The sequence below is a fragment of the Helianthus annuus genome, chromosome 4 (assembly GCF_002127325.2).
Source record: "Helianthus annuus cultivar XRQ/B chromosome 4, HanXRQr2.0-SUNRISE, whole genome shotgun sequence".
Classification (NCBI taxonomy): Eukaryota; Viridiplantae; Streptophyta; class Magnoliopsida; order Asterales; family Asteraceae; genus Helianthus; species Helianthus annuus.
In genome coordinates this window covers 67,139,755-67,167,475 of record NC_035436.2, presented here as the reverse complement: position 1 = coordinate 67,167,475, position 27,721 = coordinate 67,139,755, and the positions used below count along the sequence as shown (strand labels likewise).

Here is a 27,721-nt window from a genome sequence, read left to right as displayed (position 1 = left end):
ATCTAATCCAGGCACATGAATATCATAGGTCATAGGATAGCACAATTTGAGTTAATATAAAAATTAAATAAGAATAACCTTTTAAGTGGGAAGTATTCTGCTTCAAAAGTTATAATGACCTAAAGTGTAAATCCTGATTACCTAAGTTGGTTTGGGGTTGTTGCATTACAAATATTATTGTGTATATATAAACTTAAAAACATTCTCAGATCTTGATGAAAGAAACAAACCATCTGAAGCATTTAGATGAAGTAAGTACTTTCAAAATTTCATGTTTCAATAGAAGATATTGTGAAGTTCATTCACTTTGTTACAATATAGATTCACATTTTTTCTGAATGGACATGATGATGCACAACACTTTGACTGCACAATTTACCTTTTCTGAAAGTTAAGTTTTGATATGCACAATGCAAACAGAGAAGCAAGAAGAATAGGATATAATGTAAGGATACCAAAGGTGAGTGGTAATAGGTCATGATGGTACCCAAAGTAATCTCTTATGAAAGCTTCCACAGATTTAGCTTCCCCAAAGACTAAGATCTCCGTCTTCACATCACCATATTGAGAAGTAAGCATTGCTAAGTGACCATGATGTAGGAGTTAGATAGTACAGCCATATCCACCAATTCGGAATTTTCTGCAAAAAAAAAGGAAAAAAAAAAAACCCATTAGTCCCCACAATTCCATCATGTTGGATGCAATTATAAAATTCTCGTATGAAGGGTCAGATCAAGACATGCATGTGACATCCTAGGCCGACTTTTCATAAAGTATGTAGGACCGACGTCTTTTATGGTTATATAGTTTCCAAAACTTTCTCCAAAATTGAGGAATCCCATATGAGCTTTAACGTTGTCGTCTGGTGACCTCGAATGCTATAATGGAACCATCAAGAGTGGCACACAACCTAATCGCCAGATTCCTGCCTTAACCTTTGAAGGCCACCTTCTGCTGGTGTAATTACGCTTTATCTAGTCCCACCGGTAGCAGGGTATTGGTTGGTCCGATGAGTTTTCCCTGATGGCCTGTTCTCGCTCTAATTCAAAAACCTCAAATAAAAAAGGGCAGGTTAAGAGTTTCGGGAATTACCGGTTTAGGGATTAAAAATCCTGCAAACAAGTTAAACATTGTGTAAAAGGCAGATTGTAGAATGGCAGCTACTGGAAAGCTTGGTGTAACAGCAACGAGCAGCATTCCCAGATAGGTGAAGTACATCAATGTGCCACAAGAATGTATAGAAGTAGCAGAAAACCTTGTATGCTGACCAATAAATATCCAATCATTAGGATATGTGATGCACACAAAGGCAAGTGACTGGGCAAAGAGATATGGAACTCGATCGTCACCTACAAGATTTTAACAAAAACAGTTTTAACACATAATGTTGGCCCCGAACTTGGATCTTGATCTCTAACGATGAATAACTTGAATAACAACAACTTTATAATAATCGAATAGTGTCATACATACAAATCGAATGAGAGTAGTGAATACAAAAATGAAATCTAACTATCTCTATTTATAGTTTCTAAGAGGCACGAATGAATAGACACAACTCTTCGTGAAAGGGTATGTCTCTAGGATTGTGTGGTTGAGATTGATCTTGAAAAGGGTGTGTTGATTTCCAGCCACTAATCCGAACCGTCATGTCTTTTCCTTGTGCCTTGAAGTCGAAACCGAATGGGTGTGTGAGAGGGACACACCTCTTCGCTAAATGATGGTGGTTACCAAGTTCCATGTTGTCAACTTTAGTCCCTTAGTTTTCATAAAACGCCTTGTAACCGTCTTGTAGCAATAAACTAAACTATCTATTCTAACTAACTAACTTATGGATTAAGAGATTAACTCGTTTCATTCACCCCCTTAATCTCGAACATCCATGAGTTGCTTTAAATCTTGAATTCCGAGCAGTTCCCTCATTGTAGCAAACTTGATCCTTGCTAGTGCCTTTGTTAGTATATCTGCCCGTTGTAGTTCTCCACTTATGTGCTCCACAGTGATATCTTCGTTTTCCACGCATTCTCTTATGAAGTGATAGCGTGTGTCAATGTGCTTGCTTCTTCCGTGAAAGACTGGATTTCTCATGAGTGCTATGCTGAAACATTATCTACTCTGAGTGTTATCTTCTCTTCCTTCCAGCCTGTGATTTCACTTAACAGTCTTTTAAGCCATAGTGCTTGACATGCTGCTGCAGTGGCTGCCATAAATTTCTGATTCGCATGATGAGAGTGCCAACTGTTTGTTGCTTTTGTGACAACCAGGCCTTAGGTATTCTCCAAAGTAGAATACCAGACAGTTGTTCCTTTTCCATTCTTGTCCTATGTATTAACTCCAAAACTCACTGTCGCTATTAACCTGTGATCTTACATCCTCCGTGTTTTGTAAATGATTCCATGCTTCTTTAGTTCCTTTGATTAACAGTATTTGCTTTACTGCTTTCAGGTGTTGCTCCTTTGGTTCTTGCATGAATCTACTAAGTAGACTGACTGGGTAACATAGATCTGGTCTTGTATGTAATAAGTACCTGAGAGATCCTATCAGGCTTCTGTAGTGTGTTGCATCTACTAGATCTCCTTCTTCAGTCTTTGTTAATTGAGTTCCCGGATCATGGGTGTCTTTGTGTCATTGCAGGATAACATATCAGCGTCTTTGAGTATCTTATTGATGTATCCTGTCTGCTTGATGCCTATCTCACCCCCTGCTTGAATTACTTCGATTCCCAGATAGTATGCTAGCAATCCTAGATCGCTCATATCAAACTTGTTCTTCATCTGAGACTTGAAGATGTCTATTTCCTTCTTTGATGTTCCAGTGACTATCAAGTCATCAACGTAGACTCCAACTATTAGTGTAGAGGCTTCACTTGTTCTTGTATAGATTGCGCTTTCTAAAGTGCACTTCTTGAAGTTAAGTGACTTTAGGGTTTGATCTAACTTCATATTCCAAGCTCTTGGTGCTTGTCTTAATCCATACAGTGCTTTCGATAGTCTGTAAACCTTTCCTTCATTTCCTGGCTTTATAAATCCTTCTGGTTGTGATACATAAACTTCCTCCTTGAGGTCTCCGTGTAAGAATGCAGATTTCACATCTAGATGATGTACCTCCCAACCTTGATATGCTGCTAAAGCCAACATTAGTCGTACCGTCTCCATACGTGCTACTGGTGCAAAGACTTCGTCAAAGTCTATTCCATGTTGCTGAACATATCCCTTTGCAACTAGCCTTGCTTTGTGTCTGACAATATTTCCATTTGCATCTTTCTTAGTCTTGAATACCCACTTTAAGCCTATTGCCTTGTGATCTTTTGGCAATTCCGTCAAGCTCCAAGTGTTATTCTTGTTTATCGAGTCTAACTCAGCCTTCATTGCTTCAATCCACTTTCTGTCACTAGATGCTTTCTTGTAATTCCTTGGTTCTTCTTCAGCGAGTAATAATTCATGTGGATCTAACTGAATTTCTTCTGTTTCGTCATACAGTTCTTCGAGACTTCTTAGTCTTACTGGAGTATTGCTGATATTTCCTGTTGTACTTTCAGAAGTGGATGGACCTCCATTTTGTATGTTGCTTGAATTTCCTGCTGAGTTCTGATTGTATGAATATGCTGGCGGGGTTACATAGGAGTCTTGTTCTTCTGTCTGATCTACTCCTGAATCGTCATGATGTGGCCCGCTACTGCCTGGTCCGCTACTGCCTGGACTACTTGGCTCATTTTCTTCTAACTCTGGTGGTATGTCATCTTCATGAATGACAAAGTTCGTCCATTCGGGATTCCCTGAATCTACCGTTTCCATATAACTATCCCAGTTCCATGGTTGACCTTCCATGAACTTTACATCTCTACTGACACATATCTTGTTCTTTGCTGGATCATATAATCTATACGCCTTTGATCCTTCTTCTATTCCAAGATAAACCATAGGTGCGCTTCTATCATCTAACTTCTTTTGTTGAAGTGGTAGTACCTTAGCGTAAGCAGTGCAGCCAAAAACTTTCAATGTTCTAATTTGGCTTCCTTCCTTTCAGTGCTTCAAATGGGTCTTGTTTCACCAGGGCTTTTGTCGGAACCCTGTTTAGTACGTATATCGCGTGTCGTACTGCTTCACCCCAAAAGTTCTGTGGCATGTTCATTGCCTTTAACATACTGCGAGTAGTGGATAACATCGTCCTGTTTCGTCTTTCTACTACTCCATTTTGCTGTGGGGAGTATGGTGCTGTAAGCTGTCTTGCTATGCCATTTGTTTTGCAATACTTGTTGAATTCAGCCGATGTGAATTCACCTCCTCTATCCGTCCTTAGCATTTTTAACTTGGTCTGCGCTTCCTTTTCCACCTTTTCTTTGAACTCCTTGAATGTTTCGAATGCTTGATCCTTGGAAGTTAGTAAATATGCCACATGTAGCGAGTACAGTCGTCTACAAGTAAGAATATATACTTCTTCCCAGCATGTGTTGGTGGAGTTATAGGACCACACAAATCTCCATAGACTAAGTCCAGAGGTTTTAAGGATCTGAACTTTGCCTGATTTGGAAATGGTGCCCTACTATGCTTTCCTAATAAGCATGCGTCACAACTTGACTAGCATGACTTATTTGGGGAACTCCATGTACCAAGTTCTTACGAGTCATTTCTTTAATAGCGTCGAAGTGTAAATGGCCTAACCTCGCGTGCCATAACCATGCTATGTCTTCCGTCTTTGATAGTCAGATTGGTCTTCAGTTTGACCTTGTACAGCCTGTTCTTCAATCTTTTGACTCGCATTAGTAGCTTTCTGTTTCGATCTCGGATAGTAAGTAATCTCCGTCCATAACCACTTTGCAACCATTTCTGTAAGTTGTCCGAGGCTCAATATATTGGTCTTCAGACTTGGAATGTAGTATACTTGTGAAACAATCTTTTGTTCTTGATTCATACATTCCAGTAGTATTGAACCTTTGCCTTTAATTTCTACGTGTGACCCATCACCAAAACGTACTTGCCCTGTCACCGTTTCATCTAACTCCTTGAAGTGACTTCGCACTCCTGTCATGTGGTTGCTGCACCGTTGTCTAAGTACCATAGATTTTCGTCTCCTGAGGCATAACTTGCGGTTTTATCTGTTCCTCGTTTAGCAGAGCCCTTTCTTGAACATTTTCTTCTTGTATTGTCATCAACAATACGGGTGCTTCGTCTTCCTCGACGAGGTTTGAATGTTCTTGCACTTCGTCTTTCTCAGAACAATCCTTCCTGTAGTGTCCAAACTTCTGACACTTAAAACATTGGATCTTACTTAAGTCGGTTCTTGCAAACTTCCTCCAGTTTCTTGAATTTCCATTTCTGGGCCTTGATGTAGATCCTTCGTTTCTGGGACTTTGCCTATTTCCGTTGTTTCGCCAATTTCCACGCGTCTGGTTAAACCTACCACGACCGCGGTTTCCAAATTGCCTTCCTCTGTTGTTATCCTGATGTGTAAACATAAGCCTATCTTGGCTTTCCCCTTGATTTCCTTTCTTTAACTTGAGACGTTCTTCATACGTCTTTAATCTTCCGACCGCTTCTTGTAGCGTCATGGTTTCTATATCGGAGTATTGTTCCATAGAGGCAACGATTTGAGTAAACCTATCCGGTACGCCATTTAGGAGTTTGCGTACTAGAGTCGGTTGACTCATAGTCGATCCTACTTCTGTTGCTCGGGTAACGATACTATTGATCTTTGCGGTAAATGAATCAATAGTGTCGTCATCCTTCATTTGCAACATTCAAATTCTGACATTAGCGTGTGCATACGCGCCTTTTGTACCCGATCTACGCCAACGTGTCTAATCCTTAGATTTTCCCAAATCTCCTTTGCAGTCTTACAACTTGCAACTTGCAATACAACGTCCTCTGGTATTGCTTGAAACAAATATGCAATGGCAGACTTATCTTTCTTCGTGTCTACCGTTGCATTTTCTGCCGGTTCAATCGTTTCCCACAAACCATTCGCTTCAAGAATCGTCTTGATACGAATAGCCCAAACCGTATAGTTTGTTGGTTTCAGAATCGGACACTGAAACTGGGAAAGAGAATTTCCATTTATCGACTTTGCCCGGATGCTCCTGACATATCTTCCTGCCGAATAATCTTCACTTTCTAATAAACTTTCTTTTGGTTTCAATATATCTTAACAACCCCGATTCCCGAATCGTGTAATAACCAAAACAACCAAATCAAACTAATTCGCACTATAACCCCGGAATCAAAACAAACGAACCCTAGATTCCTAACCGTTCGGTTCAACCGACTTCCTAGAACCGAAAATAAATTCTGAAATTGAAACTTTGCGAATTTAAACGAAATTGAAACCTGATCGCGAATTCCCTGCGATGCCTTGCGATTCCCACGCCTAGAGCCTGATGCTCTGATACCACTTTGTTGGCCCGAACTTGGATCTTGATCTCTAACGAGCGTGAATAACTTGAATAACAACAACTTTATAATAATCGAATAAGTGTAATACATACAAATCGAATGAGAGTAGTGAATACAAAATGAAATCTAACTATCTCTATTTATAGTTTCTAAGAGGCACGAATGAATAGACACAACTCTTCGTGAAAGGGTATGTCTCTAGGATTGTGTGGTTGAGATTGATCTTGAAAGGGTGTGTTGATTTCCAGCCACTAATCCGAACCGTCATGTCTTTTCCTTGTGCCTTGAAGTCGAAACCGAATGGGTGTGTGAGAGGGACACACCTCTTCGCTAAATGATGTGGTTACCAAGTTCCATGTTGTCAACTTTAGTCCCTTAGTTTCATAACCGCCTTGTAACCGTCTTGTAGCAATAAACTAAACTATCTATTAACTAACTAACTTATGGATTAAGAGATTAACTCGGTTTCACATAACAGCATCATATAAATCTCCAAAAAAAATTGAATAGAAAGCTTTTGTGAATACCTGTGCAAGAGCATAAGCCCATGATGCATACATCCCAGAAAACCTTTCGCGATACAGAACAGTCCGCTCCATGGAAACATATGGTATAGCTGAAGACGAGTTGTTTATGCCACAGAAAATTACAGCAGTGAAACATTGAACCAAGAACATTGAATAAACTTTGTTGGTTATGTCTGTCACGCACACGCAAGGATATCATATTAGATAATTTCAGCGTAGTTTGAAGAAAACATAAAGGAGATGATATTATAAGAATGGCAATGATGCAACTTTATGGTGGAGATTTAATTTAATTCTTGGGATTCCATGGAATAAATAAATAGTTAATGACTATTACAGAAGGATAAGCTCTTCAACTACAAAACTAGGCCTTGATATATTCTTGATGTACTAAAATCCTACCTTTTTTTATAATATATCACTATATTTGTTGGTGTAAATGGAAATTTGAGCAATCATAGTTGCAATTTGTATATTAGAAGCATGTAAATTGTACATTGAAATATTTATTAAGTGATTGAATCAAAATGATTACGCCATTCTGATGGGTTTACATTCTAAATTGAGTTAGAAATCAAGTTTTACGACTAAACGCCTACAATTATTCATGCTTTATATGAGCATCTAAAGGATTGCGTGCGATATTCTTGAATGAGTAGCATGAACGCTTATGTGCACATAAATATCCATCTAGCCCAAAAGGAGTCCATCTATAGCACCTACATTAAAATGCATTTAGGAGCACACAAGAAATGCATGAGTACTTTTAAACTTACATTTTCCTCCCTTGGTCCCAGAAGAGTAACCCGAAAATAAGCGAGGCAAGGAGCATATGCAGGGAACGCATCAAGTTGTATGAGGGACTTCTCCAATAAGACAAGTGTTGTTTCCATAGGCAAGCCTTAAACTGGCCCCAACCATTTAGTGGGAAACGTGTTGGAAAATACAAGTCTTTTGAATCAGCTGGGGGTTTACTAAATGTGCTTACAAGTTGTTTATTGCTTCTATTGTAATAAAAAGAACATAATTAGTTAGACAAAAAAATAAATGCTCAAAGTAGACAAATGCAAGCTAATAGTTGAAATGGTATGGTACAATACATGCAGAAATCCTGGAATGTCAATAACTTTTTGGCAATCCTATAATTAAACATACATCTACAGGGGCAAGGCAGGACCTGTTTGAAAATCCTAAAGCAAAAGAATATGCAACACTGCTCCATCCACAGCAGAACACATTAACCTTTTACTCAAAAAGTAGAAGTAAACAAAAATCATTTTCTAACCCTAAACCAAAAGTTCAACTGGGGAAAGAAGGGAGTAAACAAAAGGCAGACGTACAAGATCACTACAAGCTTTAATTGTTTTAGTGAAAATCTTACCTTCAGACCTACCAATATCGTTGGACTAATCTTGTCATAATCCGATTGTTGGAGGGATTATTTAGAAAGGTTTATTGAGGTTATATTATTTAGTTAAGTATATTTATTCGTTTATTTGGTAAGTTCAGAATTGGTTTGATTTACTTTCCTAACTTGAGTGTAATTGAGTCTAATTACTAAGGCTATAGGGTGTGGTCATGATCCTTATGGTCTCCATGACCGTCCACGTCAGCGCCATGTCACTCACTTTTAATCCATCATTCAAAACCACTACCCTAAGGGTGTGGTCATGACCCAAACCACTATTCTCTTATTTTAATTTATTTTTGTGAAAAAGGAAAAGGAAATATTGAAAAAGGAAAGGAGGCTCATGGTTGTCATGGTTTAATCCATGCCAACCATGGTGAATGAGGTAAGGGGGTGGTAGCAATTCATTAATGGTCCTACATGGCGATTGATGACCCAACCATGCCCCCACACCCTTTAGCTTAATTAGGTTTCTTGGTCATTAAGTTTGGTTGGTATAAAAAGATGTTTATGGTTATTGGGATTGGTGTACTTTGCTTTTAATAAACAAGAGTCGAGTGAGTTCGTTCATCTCGTGTTTTTGTGTATGTTTGGACCCGATTTCCCAACAGTTGGTACCAAAGCTTGTAAACCGGGAAGGAGGAACCAATCACAGAAGAATACGGGTCATAAGAAGAGGAAGAAGAAGAAGAAAAGGAAAAAGAAAAACGAAAGGAAGATGTATAAAAAGAAAAAGGGGACATACTTTTTTTGGAAGAATTTTATTTTTTTCGAAGAAAACTTGAAGGTACGGTTGCATGGGCTGAATGTTGATCGTGGGTTTGGTTCTAGGTTTGAAGAACTGGATGAATGTGCTAGGCTAGGTGATTCCGTGGCCACATCGGAGTTAACAAAATAAAGTGGGTTTTTATTGGTCAACACAAAGGAATAAAAAGAAAGGAAATGGGAAGCGGTCGAGCTAAGGAAAACAAAGCAAGATAATCAATTAGCTAAGGAAAAGCCGCTTTAAAGCAATAGGATGTGGCTAGTTTTTGGGGTTGTGAGGTGTTGTACGGCGGCGATGACAAGGTGGTTTGAGTGACCAGTGTCGGGGAGTACGATCTGGCCAGCAGTGGTTGGTAGTATTCTGCAGGGATTGGCTGGTCAAGAATCAAAGAAGTGGGGTTTCTTGACAACACCAGCATGATTTCTTCTAACGAAGCACCAGGAGTGTTGATCAAGCAGGTTAGTTCAATAGCAAGTTTTACAACAGGTTTGATCGCATTAACAACTTTCAATCTAGGTAAGATCAAGACCAGTTTTCTTCGTCGCCTAGGATAAGAACAAAAATGCAGGGTAGCTCGTTCTTTTGGCAGAAGTAATCTAACTAAACAACGCGGTAAAAACGAATTAGCGGGGTACTTTTCATTTAGCGGCTCGGAAGACGGAAAAGGGGCGGGGATTGTTTTCTGGTTGGTGGCCAGTAGCAGGTGGCTCACGACCAGGAAGTAATCGTAGTAGCATGGTATAATAAAGGAATTGAAGGTGCCGATAAGGGTGCGTTTGTCAAAGACGCAAGGCGCAGGCGAGGCGCATAGGCCTCGCCTGGAGCCTAGGCGCAAGGCGCAAAAAAGCGAAGGCTTTTTTAAGAAAGGCGCCTATAGAGGAAAAAAATTAAAAGATATATTATGCTTTGAAAATTAACACAATTCCACATATAAAAAAAACTATTATAAAAGCCATTTAATTTTGGTGTTTTAATTTTTAAAAAAAGATGAGTATGGTCTGGTGATGGCTGATTAGATTAAAAAGGACAAGGAGACAAATCTTTATCCAATGGTTAAAAGGTTGACTTTTTAAGTCAGTTGAAACAATGGTTTACTGCTGTGAAAAAGCTGTAAAAAGCTTTAAAAAATAGCATAAAAAAGAAAGGAGAAAGCTGTAAAAGCTTTAAAAAATAGCATAAAAAAAGAAAGGAGCGCCTGACAGAATTAAGCCCACGGTTTTCTCTTGCTCGCCTGGTTCCGGGCGCTCGCCTGAGCACCGTTTTTACAAAAAAAAAAGCCCAGATTTGCACCTAAGCTACCACCAGGCGCTTTAGCCTCGCCTCGCTGCGCCTGAGCGCGCGCCCGGCGCGCTTTTGACAACATAGGTGCGGATGTGAAGGATAATGTGTCTAAAACAAGATTAGGGAAGTGATTGTTGGACTAATCTCATCACAGTCTGATAGTTGAAGCGATTATTTAGAAACGTTTACTTTGGGTGATTTTGATTTATAAAAAAAAGAGTTGAGCCGGGTGTTTTTGTGTTCATTTGGGGCCTGATTTTCCAACAAATATGTTGAGACCAAGTCATATCTAGAATAAATAGAGGATGGCTCTATTAATAGTCAGTTTTATAAAAATCCAAACCTGCTAATTAAAATCTAGATGGGCTAAATTTTAGAAGAGTCAAAGTCAAAAGGAAAGTCAAAAGGCTGAATTTAGGAAGTAACTCTTTTACTTTTCATTCAAGTATTTCATTTCATGTTCTAGTTTTTTTTTTTTTTTTTTTTTTTTTGAACGGCAAATTTGGATCACTGACGGACCATTGGAGTATCATCGTGCTACCGGTGGAACCACCCGATCATATCCATCTCCACTAGGCATAATGCCTATACACCAATTCAGGAGGAAACCCAATAAATATGGGAAAAACTCCCTTGTGGGAATCGAACCCAAGACCTATTGGTCACAAAGCCTTATCCCACCCACAAGATGCCACTAGGCTATAAAGCCATGGGTTGTTCTGGTTATCAGTATTTTTGTATTGGAGACAAGACCCTCTCGAATCGGGCTGACTATCTAAGTTTTCCAATAAACCAGCCTATTTTCTAGTTCCTAATAACCTCCCACCCCAACTCATGCCAAAAAAGAGCAATGTCAGCAATTCCATAGACATACAATGTAACTTACTCGTACAAAGTTGAAGTAGAATAGATTTGTCCAAAATCAACTCCAACTTCAGCTTCCACTGATGCTGAAGTAATCTCTAACATCCATGTTGCTGGATTATAGTTGTCTCTAATCTTCGGCACCCCAGAGATGCTCTATTTCAAAAGACATTTCATGTAAATTGAAGATTTTACAAATTATGATACACGAAAATTCCTTGCTGGAAGCAAAAAAGGGATGATGTATGTATAACATGTACATCTGTTATAAGGTCAACTAACCTCAAAGTATTCAATCACCCTGCATGAATTGTGCCCCACGGGCCCACAGTAGATCATGCGTCCACCATTTTTTAATAGGATTAACTGCAAGAACATGGATGGGCTATATATAAGATATTTGATGTCAAACTATACAAAAAAAAAAAATTGCACCCAACGGTCCAAAAATAGTTAAGTATCTCTGTTCTACCTCATCAAAGGCCTCAAAAATGTCAATGCTAGGTTGGTGAATGGTACAGACAATTGTTCTTCCTGTATCAACAATATTCTTCACAGCCCGCATAACAATGGCAGCTGATCGAGCATCCAGTCCGGTTGTAGGTTCATCCATGAATATAATTGAAGGATTAGCAACAACTTCAACAGCAATTGTGAGCCGCTTACGCTGCTCTGTTGATAGACCACTAACCCCAGGAATCCCGACCAAGGAATCTTTTATGGCATAAAGCTCCACTGTTTCCATTATTTCTTCTATAAATTTCTGTACATCCAATAGAAAACTTATGTCAAATTATCAAAAGTAATTAAGCAAATAATTTCTGTGTAAACTTTCCAGAAAGATATCTCATACGTATTTAGTTTTTGAATCAATGTCAGGATGAAGACGGAGCCATGCAGAAAATATGACTGATTCTTCAACTGTAATTTGAGGAGAGTGTACATCAATTTGTTCACAGTAACCTGAAATCCTTGCAAATGTATCTTGAACTTTTGGATACCCCCAATCCTAATCTCTCCTTCAACAATGCCACTTGTTTTCCTTCCAGCAAGAACATCAAGAAGTGTTGTTTTTCCAGCACCACTTACACCCATTAACGCTGTAAGAACACCGGGTCTAAAAGCGCCTGTGATGTCACGAAGTAACTGAAGTCTTTTCCCAGTAAAGCCATGCTCTCTCATTTCCTAACACAACAATCACCTATAGCATAATCTGAACAAAAGATGTTTAACATTTAAGATCTAAATGAGATAATTTTGACCATATACCGGTGAGGGTTCAACATAGTATTGTAGATCTTGAAAGGTAACTGTTAGTGGTTCAAAAGGTAACACCATTTTTCCTGTAAAATAAGTGCACAGATAAATATCTACTGATGAACAACAGACCCGAAATCATATGTATCTTAGTCAACAAAATGTTACAACATATCCTAACCTTCATGCGTCTCTAAGATATTAATATTGGAATTTTTAGTTGTTTCATTGTTGTGAATTTGGTGTTTAGATCCTTCACTTCCATGTATTTGAGATATCTTTTCCTTGGAAATAATGGCACGAGTACCCGGAGCTGAAATTGTAAATACGGATGCGAAGTAATGATAACAGGGAACTATAAATTCAAAATTCACTTACTATTAAAAAGATGAAGTTACCTTTAAAGTAGCTTAAAGCCAAGATGAAGCCTATGTTGAATAGCAGTGCAAAACCATACAAGGCACCAAGACATATCCAGTAATAGTATCCCTCAAAGTCTAGACCACGGCTTTTAAGTGTTTGTAAACCTATGGTTGTGTTTGTAGAAGTCATCTGTTTGAAAGTTTAGCCAGTATGTTATTTATGCAAATTCAGCTAGCGTAGATAAAATCTCAACTTGAAACAAGTTTTGATACGTTCGGAATTATGACACTGGACAACATTAAATAAGGACTCTAGTGATTTACCTTGTTCCATCTGGGAGAAAGAAATTCATTCACAGCAAGGCCTATTTCACCATATGACAGTGGGCAAAACCAGAATCCCCATTTTAACCAAGCTGGCATTGAAGCTGCAACCAGTTCACATCCCAATAGTTAAATCTGTAAATATTTATAGAGCTACATATAAAAAAATATAAATATAAATTCAGGGAACCTACTGTGTGGTATAATGAAGCCACCAAACGTTAGCAGAAATAATATTGATATACCGCCTGCAGTTGTAGAAGAAACGACGGTTTGAAACACTGATGCAAGGAACCGGAACAAGGATATTGAAGTGAAGTGAGCCCCAAAAAGTAGCAATAGCTGGCGGAAGAACCTATGCAAGTGGAAGCAAAATCAAAACTTCTAACATATGTACATAAAATAGTTTACGCGATGCTCACCTCCCTGGTTCAGGACTGTATCCAATAACATAATAAGTGAGACATGTCCAAATAGTGGCTTCCAACAATGACAGGGGAATCTTAAAATGGATGCTGGAATTGCATAAGCCCATGCGGGGTAGAAGTACATATCCCTCTGTTTATAGAAATTTGGAAGTCTTGAAACTGTCATAGCCGCTTCTGGGAACCCATCAACGATAAGAATTATAAGTGCATAAAAGAGTGAACCAAGGTAATAATTTGCATCAGTGCTATCAGGCTTCAATCTTGTTCTGAAAGACAGTCATTGTGATTACTGCAATTATGGTGAGCTGCACACAAGTAATAGGACAACTTTTCATATTAACAGAGAGATGATAGCTAAATAATGGCATAAGATGGTGAAAGTAGTGATTAGTACCTGGACTGTTTTGAAGATGTAAACAAAAGAATTTCTTTTCATGAGAAGAAGCTCTCTAGACATACAAGCTTTAAAAAAGATCCCATTTAGAAAGAGAATACACATGGAAAGAAATGGCATCTTCATGGTTTGCATCTCGTGAAGGGTTTAGATATATCATCATCAATTTCTTTACCCGAACAAGACTGCTTAAATCTCATGGATAAGGTTTGAACAGAGACATAATTATATGCTTCTTCGGTCCGGCACCAGTATGCTGCTTGATCTTTCCTTGACACAACCTATGAATAAGTTTTTATTGCATAATAAGTCATTTTGAGAACTTATTTCCCAACTGTTGGACATGGATGTGATATTACCTCTTGAAGGAAGTCAGCTACGCCTTTTCTCTCGGGGCACTTAAAACCAAGACCCTCAAAATACTCTAATACATTACTGCGGGGACCATGATACACAATCATACCTTCTGCCATTAACATAATGTCATCAAAGAGATCAAATGCTTCTGGTGATGGCTGAAGAAGTGAAATGAGTATAGAAGCATCTGTTATATGTGCCAACTGCTGAAGACAAGTGATTATCTGATACGTAGTGGAGCTGTCTAACCCATTTGATATCTCGTCCATATATAAAGCTTTTGTGGGACCGACAATCATCTCCCCTGCAAACAACCATACAAGGTAAATTATATTTGCATGAAGGTAGCAGGCAATAAAGGTGATCAAATAGGGCTGATGTATTGACCATGTCTAAAGGGCATCAAATGAAGAAGTTACCTGTAGTCAATCTTTTCTTTTGACCGCCAGAGATTCCTCTCCGCATGTCATCTCCAAACATGGTATCAGCACAAATATCGAGTCCTAAAATCTGGAATAACATGATAATGATGGCAAAATCAGTGTACTTTGCATATCCATATATGTAACAATATATGGTAAGCTCACATCAGCTAAAAGAAATACCTTTAGTATGTAGTTTGTCTGAAGAGTTGTCCTTTGTCCATCAATGGAAATTGCCTATGGAAATTAAACATGGTTGAGTAAGACAACAGTTCCTATATATTATCACAAATGAGAAAAAAATACCCCACCGTTCCATATTGCATTATCTTATATTCTCAAAATGTAAACAGCTTGACTACATGAGGTTTTGTTGTTTTTGAGGATTCACTCCAAATGATTACTAACCTATTCCCTTAATAAATCTGAATGGTTAATATCTTAAAACAAATAATATTGTATGAAAGTTCTATAAAGGATTTCGAATAACGTATAACAATATAATAACAATCATAATGAACATAAACTTAGGATTCATAAATTTGAGAACAGAAGTTTCAAGAACTTCTAGTCAAAGTTTGAATGAAAAGATAACTTGTCCACTACTGAAAGTGATCTGTGATCTACACGTACAGAAAACACCCTAAATATGCTCCACAGAAGACTGGCGGAGGAGATAGACCAGGAGGCAGAAGAAGGCAGGGCCAATGAATTCCAAAGTAACAGCAGGGGCATTACGAAGGTTCCGGAAATTTGGTAGTAGAAACGGAAAAGATGGATGTTACTACCGAAAACATCATGCAAAATTCCGGTAAGGTTAACGGAAACAACATCCCGTCAGAGAAAGAAGGTAACGGTAAGGATGGTGCAGGAGACAAAAACAATTATGAGGTTTCAGACCCGAAGTGAATAACGGACAGAAGGTTATTGGTAATGGGAATTTAGAGATGCCACATTTGTAATTTCTGATTTTTAAGAGAGTATCGATGAGGAGGTGGAGCTAGTTCCAAGGCATAATCCTTTTATGGGAACAGGGAAGGTTTTGAATGGGAAAAGCAAGATGTTTTTCTTTCAAGGCAGGAAAGGTATGGGCCCCAGCAGCATAGTTTTAAAAAACGCTTGAGGCGTGCGCCTCGAGGCGAAACGGCCAAAAACGAGTCTGAGACGTGCCTCATGGGGTTTTTAGTGTTAATGCGCCTCAGAGGGGCTGAGGCGCTAAGAAGGGTGCGCCTTAGGGATTTTGGTAGTTGTTTTGATGCTTTGACTTTTTGTGTCGATTTCAAGCATTTCATGACATTTTTATGTGTGTTTTGGTGATTTTGATGAATTTGATAATGAAATTAGTTAGTATTATTATTTTTATAATATATATAATTTTATATTTATTTATTGATATTGCCTCGGCCTTACGCCTCGTTTCGCCTCAAGGTTTACGCCTCGTGAGGCGAAGGAAAACGCCTCGAAACTCGTTTCTGTTCTTTTAAACCTTGCCCAGCAGGATTATTAAAAAAGTTAACAAACCTAATGAAAGAAGAGGAAAGAATTCGGTGGAGGTTAATGGGCTTCTTAGGCCAAAAAAAAAAGAACCAAGGCAAAGTGACCCCTTTGATCTAAATGAAACGATTGGCATCCAGGAGGAGAGCTCGTTATCCGTTAGTCAGGAAAATGATGCAGATAACAGGTGTGTTAATGATAATATAGAAGATTCAATGGTTAATATTAGAGAAGAGGAGGTGGAGGTAGCTCAAAAGGTGTCGGACTTGAACGACTTAAATATGTGGGTCGGTGAGGAGGAGGTGAATCTGGACACCGAGACACGTTTAACATCGATACTAGGGAGTGCAGTGGGTGTCGATCTTCAAAACCATGAAAGTCTGATTAAAGAATCGATCTTGGAAGAAGGTATTGAAAAAATAAATAGATGATTTTTTTTATCAGTGAACATTCGAGGTCTAGGGGAGGGGTTAAAAATAAAGTTGGATGGATCAAAGAATTGAGAAGTGCGAACGGGATCAATTTTGTGGCATTGCAAGAAATTCAGTTTAGGGACGTTTCGGGCATTGAATTCAAGAATTTTGGGGCTCTAGCAAGTTCGAGATGGACCACGTTCCGCCAATGGTGGATCTGGTGGAGTGGTTAGCATGTGTGATCCAAACGTCTTTGAGGTACATGATTCTATTAAACATAATAATTATATTCTATTGAGGCAGTTTATCAAGGGGAGCAGTATAGCGATTAATATTCTTAACATTTACGCTCCGCAAAAAGTTCCTCTAGAAAGAGCTCTTTTGGAGGATATCGGGGCGGTCATGGAGGATTGCTCAGGGTGGTGGGTCATTATGGGGGATTTCAATGCGGTCCGTACTCAGGATGAGATAAGGAATTAGAAATTTAATAATGCATGTGCAAAAAATTTTAGCGATTTCATTAACGATAACGGATTGTTGGAGTATAGCATGAAAGGGAGGAAGTTCACTTTCCTTATAGATAAGAGCAATAAACTCAGTAAAATTGATAGATTCCTAGTGTGTCAACAATTTTTTAACGAATGGTCGGAAGCATGTCTTACAGCCCTCCCTAGGCTCCACTCGGATCACTGTCCCCTAATATTAACGTGTACTCAAAAAACTTTGGCCCCAAACCGTTCAGAATATTTAACTCGTGGATGGACAGAAAGGATTTCGAAAGGGAAATTTTAAAGGTTGTGGAGTTATGTGATTATAGTGGGGAGGCAGATTTGGTTATAATGCACAAATTCAAGGTTATTTGGGACAGTCTTAAAAAGTGGAAGAAGGAAATCTTATCTAAAGAGGGGGAGTTAGAAGTCATTCTCAGAGAAGATTTGGAAAAATTGGATGAGTTAGCTGAAGTTAAAGAGCTATCGGAAGAGGAGTTATGGTCGAAAATGGAATGCATGAAAGAATTAAGAGAGTTGGAGGCTTAAAAAGCTAAAGATATTAAACAAAGAGCTAGGATTAGATGGGATTTGGAAGGGAATGAAAACACGGCTTTTTTGATTGATGGGGAATGGATCACGAAGCCCTCTTTAGTTAAAAAAGAGGTCATATTTTTTTTTATAAAAGAGTTCAACGAAAAGATAGCTTACAGACCTAATCTTATTTGTCACAACGTAAGAAGATTAACGGAGGGGGACGCGGCTTCTCTCACTGTGCCATTTAGTGCGGAAGAGATAAAACTTGCGGTATTCGAGTGTGGTGCGGATAAAGCGCCTGGACCGGATGGTTTCAACTTCAAATTCATCAAAAGGTGGTATTGGAACTTATTTGAGATTGATTTTTCTAATATGTTAGCTTCTTTTTCCAGTAAAGGTACAATATCACCCGGGTGTAGTTCTTCATTCATAACACTTATTCTAAGTGGGCTTGGTAGACTATAGACCAATAAACCTTATCGGAGTTATCAGCAAAACAATCTCAAAAATCCTTGCAACTCGTCTCAAGAAGGTGATTTGGTCCGTCATTTCAGAAAACCAGACATTGTTTCTTAAAGAAAGGTACATTCTTGATAGCCCCCTAATGCTTAACGAAATTTTGTCATGGATTAGAAAAGCTAAAAAAAGGCCTTCCTTTTAAATATTGATTTTGAAAAAGCCTATGATAATGTCAATTGGAAGTTTTTCTTAGATGTCATGGGTCAAATGGGTTTTTCTATTTTATGGTGCAAGTGGATTGAAGGGGTTCTAGCTTCAGCCAGTTCTTCGGTGCTGGTTAATGGTTCCCCTACCTTTGAATTTAAATGTTCTAAAGGTATTAGGCAAGGCGATCTGTTATCTCCCTTTCTATTCCTCATCGTTATGGAGGCATTGTCTAGCATTTTTTTAAAGCAAGAGAAGAGGGGCTTCTTAATGGTATTCAAATGCCAAATAATGGCCCGGTTCTTTCGCATCTATTATATGTGGACGACGCTTCAACTCTGGGAGACTGGTTAAGAGACAATGCGGTAAATGTTTCGAGAATTTTGAGGGTTTTCTATTTATGTTCAGGTCTAAAGATTAACTTACACAAATCTATGTGGGTTGGGGGTAGAGTCTTGTGAGGTCTATGAGATAGCGGACATCATTGGGTGTAACATTGGGATTACGGTGAGGGCTAATATGAACAGACTTAATTATTGGAAACCGGTGATTGAAATTTTTTATAACCGTTTATCATTGTGGAAAACAAGAACTCTTTCGATTGGGGGTAGGCTCACTTGATTAATGCGGTGCTTGAGAGCCTTCCAATTTATCTTTTCTCTTTACATAAGGCCCCAATTGGTATTATAAATGTTTTAGAAGCTAAGATGAGAAAATTTCTTTGGACCGGGTCTAGTGAGGTAAATAAAATTCACTGGGTGGCTTGGGATTAGGTAACTCATTCTAAAAAGAGGGGGGGGTTGGGATTAACAACCTCAAAGAGGTAAATGAAGCACTTCTAGTGAAATGGGTTTGGAGGTTTAGGGTGGAGAACCAAAGTTTGTGGAGGAAGGTGGTGGAAGCGTGTCACTTTAAATTAAATCATTGGAATTTGCTCCGCTAAACGATAATATTTCCGGATGTTGGAAAAACATTGCCCTCTTGGTTTCAAAATTGAAAATAAATGGAAATGGTTTAAACAATTTTATAAAGGGTAACGTCGGGAATGGCGTTGACATTAGTTTTTGGGCCGATACGTGGACGGGCGATTAACCATTCATGGTTAAGGCAATTTGATATCATTTGGAATTGGAGTAGAGATCCAGAGTCGGAAGCTGAATTAGGTGAATGGCAAGACTGTCATGATACTCTCGTAGGTGTGGTTCTTTCCAACGAATCAGAGAAATGGATGGGTGATGTCTCCGGAAGTTTCTCGGTGAAATCGATTAAAAAATTGAAGGAAGAAGATGGGCAGTTAACTCATCTCCCGGATTTTCAGTAGTGCAAATGGGTTCCGCTTAAATGCAACATTATGGCTTGGAGAGCAAACCTTGATAGATTAGCCACTAGGTCGAATCTAAGGAGAAGGAACGTCAATAACTCGTCGGTTTTGTGCCCTTTTTGCGAGGATTAGGAGTCGGTGGAATATCTTTTACGGCTTGTATAATGGCTAATAGAGTATGGTCAGGTTTTAGCGGTTGGTGTAATATTCCACCCCTTTTCATTTTCGATTTCAAAGATATTATGGAAGCTCATAAGTTTTCTAATTTGGGCAACAAAGCTAAGAAGATCATTCATGGTCTTGTGATTATAACGTGTTGGTGCATATGGGAAGGAAGGAACAAGGTGATCTTCAACGAGGGTAATCCTGACTCGCAAGACATACTGGGAGAGGTTAAATCTAGAGGGTTCGGGTGGTTAAAATATAGGTCTTCTTTAAAACACATTCGGTGGGAGGAATGGTGTAAATACCTGTTGTATATGTTATAATTATGTGCCTTTTGCCCGATTGGGTCGGAGGTTTGTTTTTGTTTGGCCTCTTGCCTGTTTGGGTCGGAGGTGTTTTAACCTCCATAAACAATAAATATTAGCATGTTACCTTCATAAAAGTGTCTATATCGGGATCTGGAATAATCCCTCCTTCTTTCTCCCTTCTGTTAACCTCCATCATAATATCTTTAGAGAATTAAAGGATTTTGAATTAGTTCGTAAGACCTTGTCCCTTGGAATGGAATACAAAACTATGCAGTTTTTGTTGTGTGTGTGTAGAAGTGGTCTGTCATACCTGCACGGCTTCCGGTACCCTGACAACGGGATGAGAAATCAAGTGTTTCCCTGACAGTCATCTCAGGAATATGCAAATCATTTTGACTTGTATAGGCAGCAGTTCTTTGGGGAACAAATTCTTCTAGTTTGTATCCATTATAAGAAATTTCACCACTAATCTGTATTGAATGGATAAAACATTATTGAGTGAAAGTAGTTCATAGGTAGTAGCTCTCACTACAAACCAAAATAAACATCTCAGTGATCTTGACAATGGTTATTCCATCAATTGTGGTTTGTTTAACCCATCATCCGTTCGTCCGCATTTAACATGTTAAATATACCATAATAAATTCAATTTAACATGAATAAGATTAATTATTTAAAAAAATCGGAGTTTTGCATATAAATACATGTCGAAGTCTTTATAATAAAAAAGTTCAAAAACTAAAAAAAAAAAAAAAAAAAAAAAAACCTTAAAAAGAGTAAAAAAAAAGGTTACAAAACAAATTTATAAAATGATCTTTTTATTAGAATGACTTCTACACATCTTTATATTTTTAATAACTTCTATTTTTTTAAATTAATTTTTTTATGATATATTTACATGTTAAATGAATGGTTCCCTATTGAACCTCACACTACACACGCGCGGCCCATGCGCGCACACACGCACACAATTCAATGGGATATTACTTGTTTTAAACCCCCCATATATATACATATATATACATACATATATATATATATACATACATATATATACACACACACACACACACATATATATATATATATATATGTATGTATAAAGTGAAAGTGTAAAATACAATATTGCTTAACGTACGAGTGTACACTATGGAAATTACGCATGTTGAAACATAATTACGCATGCTGAAAGGATTCCGAGATTGTGAAGTAGATTCCGAATATGATCTTTTACGCATGTTGAATGAAGGTTCCGAGTTTGCCAAAGAGATTCCAAGTTTATGAAGTAGGTTCCGAGTTTGTGAAGTAGTGTTCCGAGTTCATGTCAACATGCGTAATTATGTTTTTCACATGCGTGATTATGGTTTTGAGTTTCACAATGTGCGAAATTTCACAGGCGTACGCTCGTACGTTAAGGAATATTGTACGTTAACCAGCCTCTGTGTGTGTATGTATATGTGTGTATGTATGTATGTATGTATGTATGCATGTATAGTGGAAGGTTTAAATGAGAACACTAAATACTGTGAGAACGAATAAAAACCACCAGAACTTGGTCAAAAGCAATTCAAATTCAAATTTTTTACACTTATCATTATTATTCGAATATAGTATTAGAAATTAAATTTACATATATTCGTAAATAAAGAAAATTTACACATGTGTAAAAAACTTATTAAAAATGATTCTGAAAGGAGAGATGAATTATTTAAAGATAAATTCTTTTTTTGATATTGTATTTTAAATATAATGATGTTTGTATTAAGAAAAAATATTTTGATTGGTTTTTTCATTCATTCTCATGGTTTTCGACGAGCCGGTTCCAACGCCGCTGGAATGAGTCCAATCGTAGTTCGTTTGAGTCGGTTCCCCTGCTGTTCCCCACTTTTTTAGTGTTCCCCAATGAACCTTCTCATATATATATATAATAGTTCAACTATTCTTTGCATGGATACATCATGCTTATAAAATCAAGAAAATGTAAGTTCTAAAAACCTTGAGAGATTTCTCTAGGTTCCCTGAGAGTGCTTTCAACAATGTTGTTTTTCCACATCCCGGAGGACCAAGAAGCAAGGTCATCCTGAAAAAATAATCAAACAAGCAAATATTAAATAAGGCCTTGTTCACTTGTGCAGCTTATTCAAATTATTTTAACCACAATCAATCATATCTATATAGACTGAGTGACTGATACCACTAGTTTAGGTCTCCTCATTAGTGATTTATGCAACAAATTAGGATATCTAATGATCTTAATAGTGTATAATATCCTAGAATTTATCATTTGAATTCTTGATTATAGAAGACTCGGGAGAGCGTGCAGTTGTAATCTTACCTTCTTGGCTTAATAACACCACTGACATCATTTAAGATGGTTATCTTCGCCTTATTAGACGTCAGACCAGGTATCATGACAATGTCCTGTCAGAAAAAAAAAAGCAATCTTTTGGAACTTTGATAATAAATCAAGGAAGATATCACCGAAAGACCGGACATGAGAACCACGCACAAATCCTTTTACTTTTTTTTGGGAACAACTATTTCATTAAAACAACACCCATCTAACAAGCAGCTAGACTGGGGCAGAAAGACAACACAAAAGCAAAGACAATAGACAATTAGCCTTATTATTCATCAACATCTCTCCACTTCGACCACTCAACGGACACGGACTTCGCACGGTTATTAATCCATAAGAAGCTCAAAGATTTGATTTCTCCGATAATCTTGTTGATCTTTACCGGCTCATTATACAAATCCTTTTACTTTATTTGATACATTTAGTAATCCAAAGCAAGTGACACGCCCACCTGGCCCATATGCTACATAATATATTAATATTACCCTTTAGTGTCATGATTGTATTAAAACTATAACCTTGGCAACCCATTCAAAGCAAAATCACAAAACTGTAACAGGGTAACATTGAAAAAATGTATCCGTCTTTATATCAAGACGAGAAGTAAAACTTTGTACTACATGCTTCAATTAAGCCAACAACAATCTACAGTTCTATAATTAATTAAAAATTAACAAGTCAACACTATATTTATGAATTATATTTTTTTGGCGTGGGACCCACTCCCACGTGTTATCCGTAATCTCCAAAAAAATTAACTAGCCTAGACCATCGATTAACTTTAACGAAAATTATAGGGAATGTTGGTTGGTAGATGGTAGTTGTATTAATTAGTTTAGACCCTAGTATGTTATTTTTATTTATTTATTAGTCCCTCTCTCCTTCTATATATAGAGAGACCCCTTGTACAAACAACACATTCAATCAATACAATCAGATTTCCTTCTTCATTTTATACCAGTTTCAGTTACAGGGAAAATGTTTACCAGACATAAACGGCTAATTAACTTTTCCATAATACATTTTGAATGATTTAATATTTGTACATAATTTTGACACAAGACGTACCTTCTTATTCACTAAAAAACATTATATCAAGGAATAAAATAAACCTTGTAAATAAAGTGTTGATTGTGATTAGTAATTCGGTGAACTGGATATTAACTTTGAACGAACAACAATAAACAGTTTGTTATTTATAATCAGTTATGCTTAGAAAATAGAGTAATGTTCACAGTTAGATACTTACGGAAAGCGAACTTTGCAAAGAATTCCAGAGAGTTGGGAGAGGCTTGCCATGAACTACTTCACACTCGGCTTCTACACAAAGATTCTTGTATCTCACCTCCACAGAGGGCAACTGGACTCCAACCCTAACAAAACAGATTTAACTGTAAGATAATGCGTTATGTGTAAAACATAGCGGAACTATTGCATCTAACTGAACAGAAAATTTGTATAATGAGGAAATTGAAACTAACGTATGAATTTAGTACCAATTATTCAAACAGAAAATGAATACTTACTTGTCTGTTCTTTTTCTAAGCTTCTGCAACAATCGAAGGTTGTCGTGCTCAATGTGTTTAATGAGCTTCTCAATGAACATGTGTCTCTCAAGAGGAAGGAGTTTAGTGACGTCAACCACCTTCTTTCCATCTTCTTCATCGAACAAGACGATCTCAACCTTTCAAATGTTGACAATCTATCGATTGCAGCCCATTGTAGAAGATTCTCCTCTGTCTCATCATTGTTGTTCACAGAACTTATTCTGAATTGGCATGCCAACTAGATGAACGACGACGAAAAGATGATCTGAAACTTCTTCCAATATCTGATAGCTCAATTCTAAATGACTCTATTTCTTCAGAGCCAACTAACTGAGCCATAATAAAAGGCTTTGTAGAGCTTTCTCCTTTCAGTGAGACCAGTATATAAAGAGAATGCAATTATATAGACATATTATGTATATATACAGATATACATATACATATGTATAAACAAATACATATGCATATATCAGGGGAGGGGTTCCTTCAAATGATGATAATGTAGCGCATCATGATTCATGCATTACGCATTCATAACATATAAGGTTTTTTAATGGAAAAAAAAACATATTTTATTAGCTTAAAAATATATATTTGAATACTGTATGTGTGTGCGAGAGAGTCAAAAACAAAGAGAATTTAACTAACTATATGGTCAATTGTCTTGCAGATGAAGAAAGAACAGACTACACGAAAAACCGTTCAATTTCCACAGCTTTAAAATGGTGATACACATGCTCGCAGAAAGCATGATTCCGTAAAAATTTGACTTTCATCTATACGTAAATTTCCACTTGCCACCATCATTATCAGTATCCACATTCAAATAACATACCAAAAGAAATAATACAATTAGTTGATTTGATTTTAATCAAATATACAATAAGATACGGTCAAGGGTCAAATTTGTCATCGTTGAGTAGCACCAAGGATGCGAACCATGTAGTTGGCCCTGAGAATACAAAGACACCGTTCAAGTTCCACAGCTTTGAAATGGTGATGCGCATGCATGCAGAAAGCATGAATCTGTACATTGAAACAAGGTTAGCATGCTCTTTCATAGAATATAAGAATGTTGCTGAAAGCGTTAAGAAACAACAAATAAGCAGCATGATCTGTTCCCATTGGTTTTCTGCAACATGGACTACCTTCTAAGCATAATCTTTTATTTTAATATTATTAATATATGTAATTAAATAACAACTACCCTTAAATTAATGTAGTTTTTTTTATAATCCATAGTTGTTACCTTCCAGGCATGGTGCAGGGCATCACATAGGTATGGACTGAGATTCCCGATATAATAATCATATCCACATTTCCAAAAGAGTCCATTTATTATTGTTGAATGTCCACAAAATCTGCAACTTTTTCTTGCAGATTCTGATCCACATCACATAGATTTTGAAATAGCCGTGAACTTCGAACTTCGTCGGTCAATGGTCAAAACATTGCATTTAGTATATATGAGGTTTATAGAACAATCAAAAACTAGAGGTGACAAGCTTGTTGGGTTGGTAGGTTGAATTAATGAACACAAACACTAACATGTCAAAGACATCAACCCTAACATGAACTAAACAAGTTGTAACCTATTCATCTAAGCGAGTCAAACAAGTTGACAGGTTGTAAACAGGTTTTTTTAAGAGGTAAAATGTCTGTAGTCTGCGGACTACATCTGCAGACATTTGTAGAAGAAGAGGTAGACCAAACCTCTGCAATCTGGTTGTTTGTTTTTTAATGTATGCAGACTTCTAAAATAAACTGGTGGTGGTTGTGCTAGACGGTGGTGGTCGGTGGTGGATGGTAGTGGTGGTGATGGACGGTAGTGGGTGGTGGTGATGGACGGTGGTGGTGGTGGACGGTGGTGGTGGTGATGGACGGTAGTGGGTGGTGGACGGTGGTGGTGAACTGTGGCGGTGGTGGTGATGGTGATGGTGTTTAACTCTCCGCAACCTTAGAAGACCTTAAAAGTGACTGGCCAAGTCAGCACCAAGAAGAGATCGCGCAGACGTTTTTTAATGAAACGTCTTCGAAAAAAACAAACAGTCTGCATGTGGTCTGCACGGCGCAGACAAAACAGAGCTTGCGTAGAGCTTTTCAGAAAAAAACAAACAGCACCTAATTGTAAACCAGATGGCAGGTTGTAATAGATGGGTTAAACGCGCAGTAAACACAACACGATGCTAATTAAACGAGTAAACCCTAACAATAAAAGGAGATAAACATGTGAACAACTGATCAGTAGTTTAGGAAGTTAAACATTGAAATTGAAAAACATTCACATACCAATACATTTCAATCGAAATCATAATGCCAGCACTCTTCCTGAATCATGATCCACCACAGATTAGTTTCGCCATTGATGCCCAAATTTCAGGAAACAATGAAGAATCCACGGAGAAGTCCTGTCGGTTCATATAATTTAAAAGTATAAACCGCTGCTCCTACCAGATAAAAACTCCAACGCAAATGAGAAGGTTTGTTTAACAAACAAGATTGACTCGTTGCGAACCTAATCCAGCTTTTAATTTGTATAATTTTTATTTACCATACTAGATATACTAGTTTAAGAACCGTGAACTTAATGGATGGACTAACACACAAATATATAACTTAACATTGTTGAAATAATCATTTGAAATAGAGTAAATTATAAGTTTTATGCTTTATGTTTGTCCCAAATTTCAGGCGCTGTCCTTTATCTTTAAAATTGATGAGTTTTGTCCTTAACGTTTCAAAATCTTGCACGTTATGTCTTTTAAGGCAAACCTAGTTAATTTTCAATGTTAAATCTGATCATGTGCAAGGCACATGGGGGCATTTTTGTAATTTCGTTTTTTTAGGAAATTTATATAATTAATTTAAAATAAAGACCTAACCATCTTCAAATTGCAGACAATCATCTCTCTTTGTACCCTCTCTCACTAAAAACCACAATCACCTCCACCTCCACCTCCACCTCCACAGCCGTTGTCACCATTCCCCACCACCGCCTCCGCCATACCCTTCACCTGCCATCACTGACCACCAAACCCCCTGCACCCATCTCACACCACCCACCTTCTCCATCATCACTCCGACTGAGCTGAACCATTGCTATTATCACCTCACAACCACAACTAAGCTAGCTGAAACAAAAACCTAGGCACTTTAAACCCCCCAAAAACAAGCTGTAAAAATCAACAAATATCATTTATCACCAGGAATTCCAACATAATTCAAGTAATTTGGTTCCTCATCTCTTCATCAATAACAGCCCAATTGCAGTGCTAAAGCGGTTCTAAACGTTTTTAGTCGACAAAACCCTTGATATTTGGTGAGTCTTGACCTAATAACAAAGCTAGATCCAACAACATTGGTGCATAAACACGAAAACAATTAATGACATATGATAATCGAATTCAAAGAAGTAAATCTAAGCCACTCCCCACCACCGCCGCCGCCATACCCTTCACCTCCACACTCACCAGTAACTTCAGATCTGCATTTTATCAACACATCTCCATCATGCCCGGTTTAGTTTCCGTCAAAACGCCACCACGAATCTCTATTCCAGAAGACAATCACCAGATCCGCACCACTCCCGACTCAATCAACCCCAAAACAACACACCGCGCAACGGAGGCCTCCATCACCCTCTCCGT

At 37.8% G+C, this 27,721-nt stretch overlaps 1 protein-coding gene and 1 long non-coding RNA gene across 2 annotated transcripts; both read right to left on the bottom strand.

The window, feature by feature from the left end:
- Positions 1 to 221: 221 nt before the first annotated feature.
- Positions 222 to 24,487, bottom strand: LOC110890473 (pleiotropic drug resistance protein 3). Its single transcript, XM_035989590.1, is given in 35 exon segments — positions 222 to 580; positions 582 to 640; positions 1,093 to 1,224; positions 1,226 to 1,282; positions 1,285 to 1,339; positions 6,906 to 7,048; positions 7,050 to 7,089; positions 7,693 to 7,920; positions 11,258 to 11,391; positions 11,518 to 11,601; positions 11,708 to 11,998; positions 12,089 to 12,240; positions 12,243 to 12,420; positions 12,505 to 12,578; positions 12,674 to 12,805; positions 12,891 to 13,044; positions 13,179 to 13,282; positions 13,373 to 13,533; positions 13,601 to 13,685; positions 13,688 to 13,875; positions 13,877 to 13,911; positions 14,001 to 14,075; positions 14,077 to 14,140; positions 14,142 to 14,281; positions 14,360 to 14,661; positions 14,777 to 14,867; positions 14,963 to 15,016; positions 20,293 to 20,369; positions 20,479 to 20,638; positions 22,164 to 22,248; positions 22,504 to 22,589; positions 23,777 to 23,900; positions 24,054 to 24,198; positions 24,201 to 24,294; positions 24,297 to 24,487. Coding segments are annotated over 35 exon segments (4,305 nt in total). The 5' UTR covers positions 24,414 to 24,487; the 3' UTR covers positions 222 to 375.
- Positions 24,488 to 24,761: 274 nt separating this feature from the next.
- LOC118491658 lies at positions 24,762 to 26,599 on the bottom strand. Its single transcript, XR_004891727.1, has 2 exons — positions 26,364 to 26,599; positions 24,762 to 25,100 (listed from the first exon to the last, which is right to left on the bottom strand). It is a non-coding gene; the product is annotated as an uncharacterized LOC118491658 (long non-coding RNA).
- Positions 26,600 to 27,721: the final 1,122 nt, after the last annotated feature.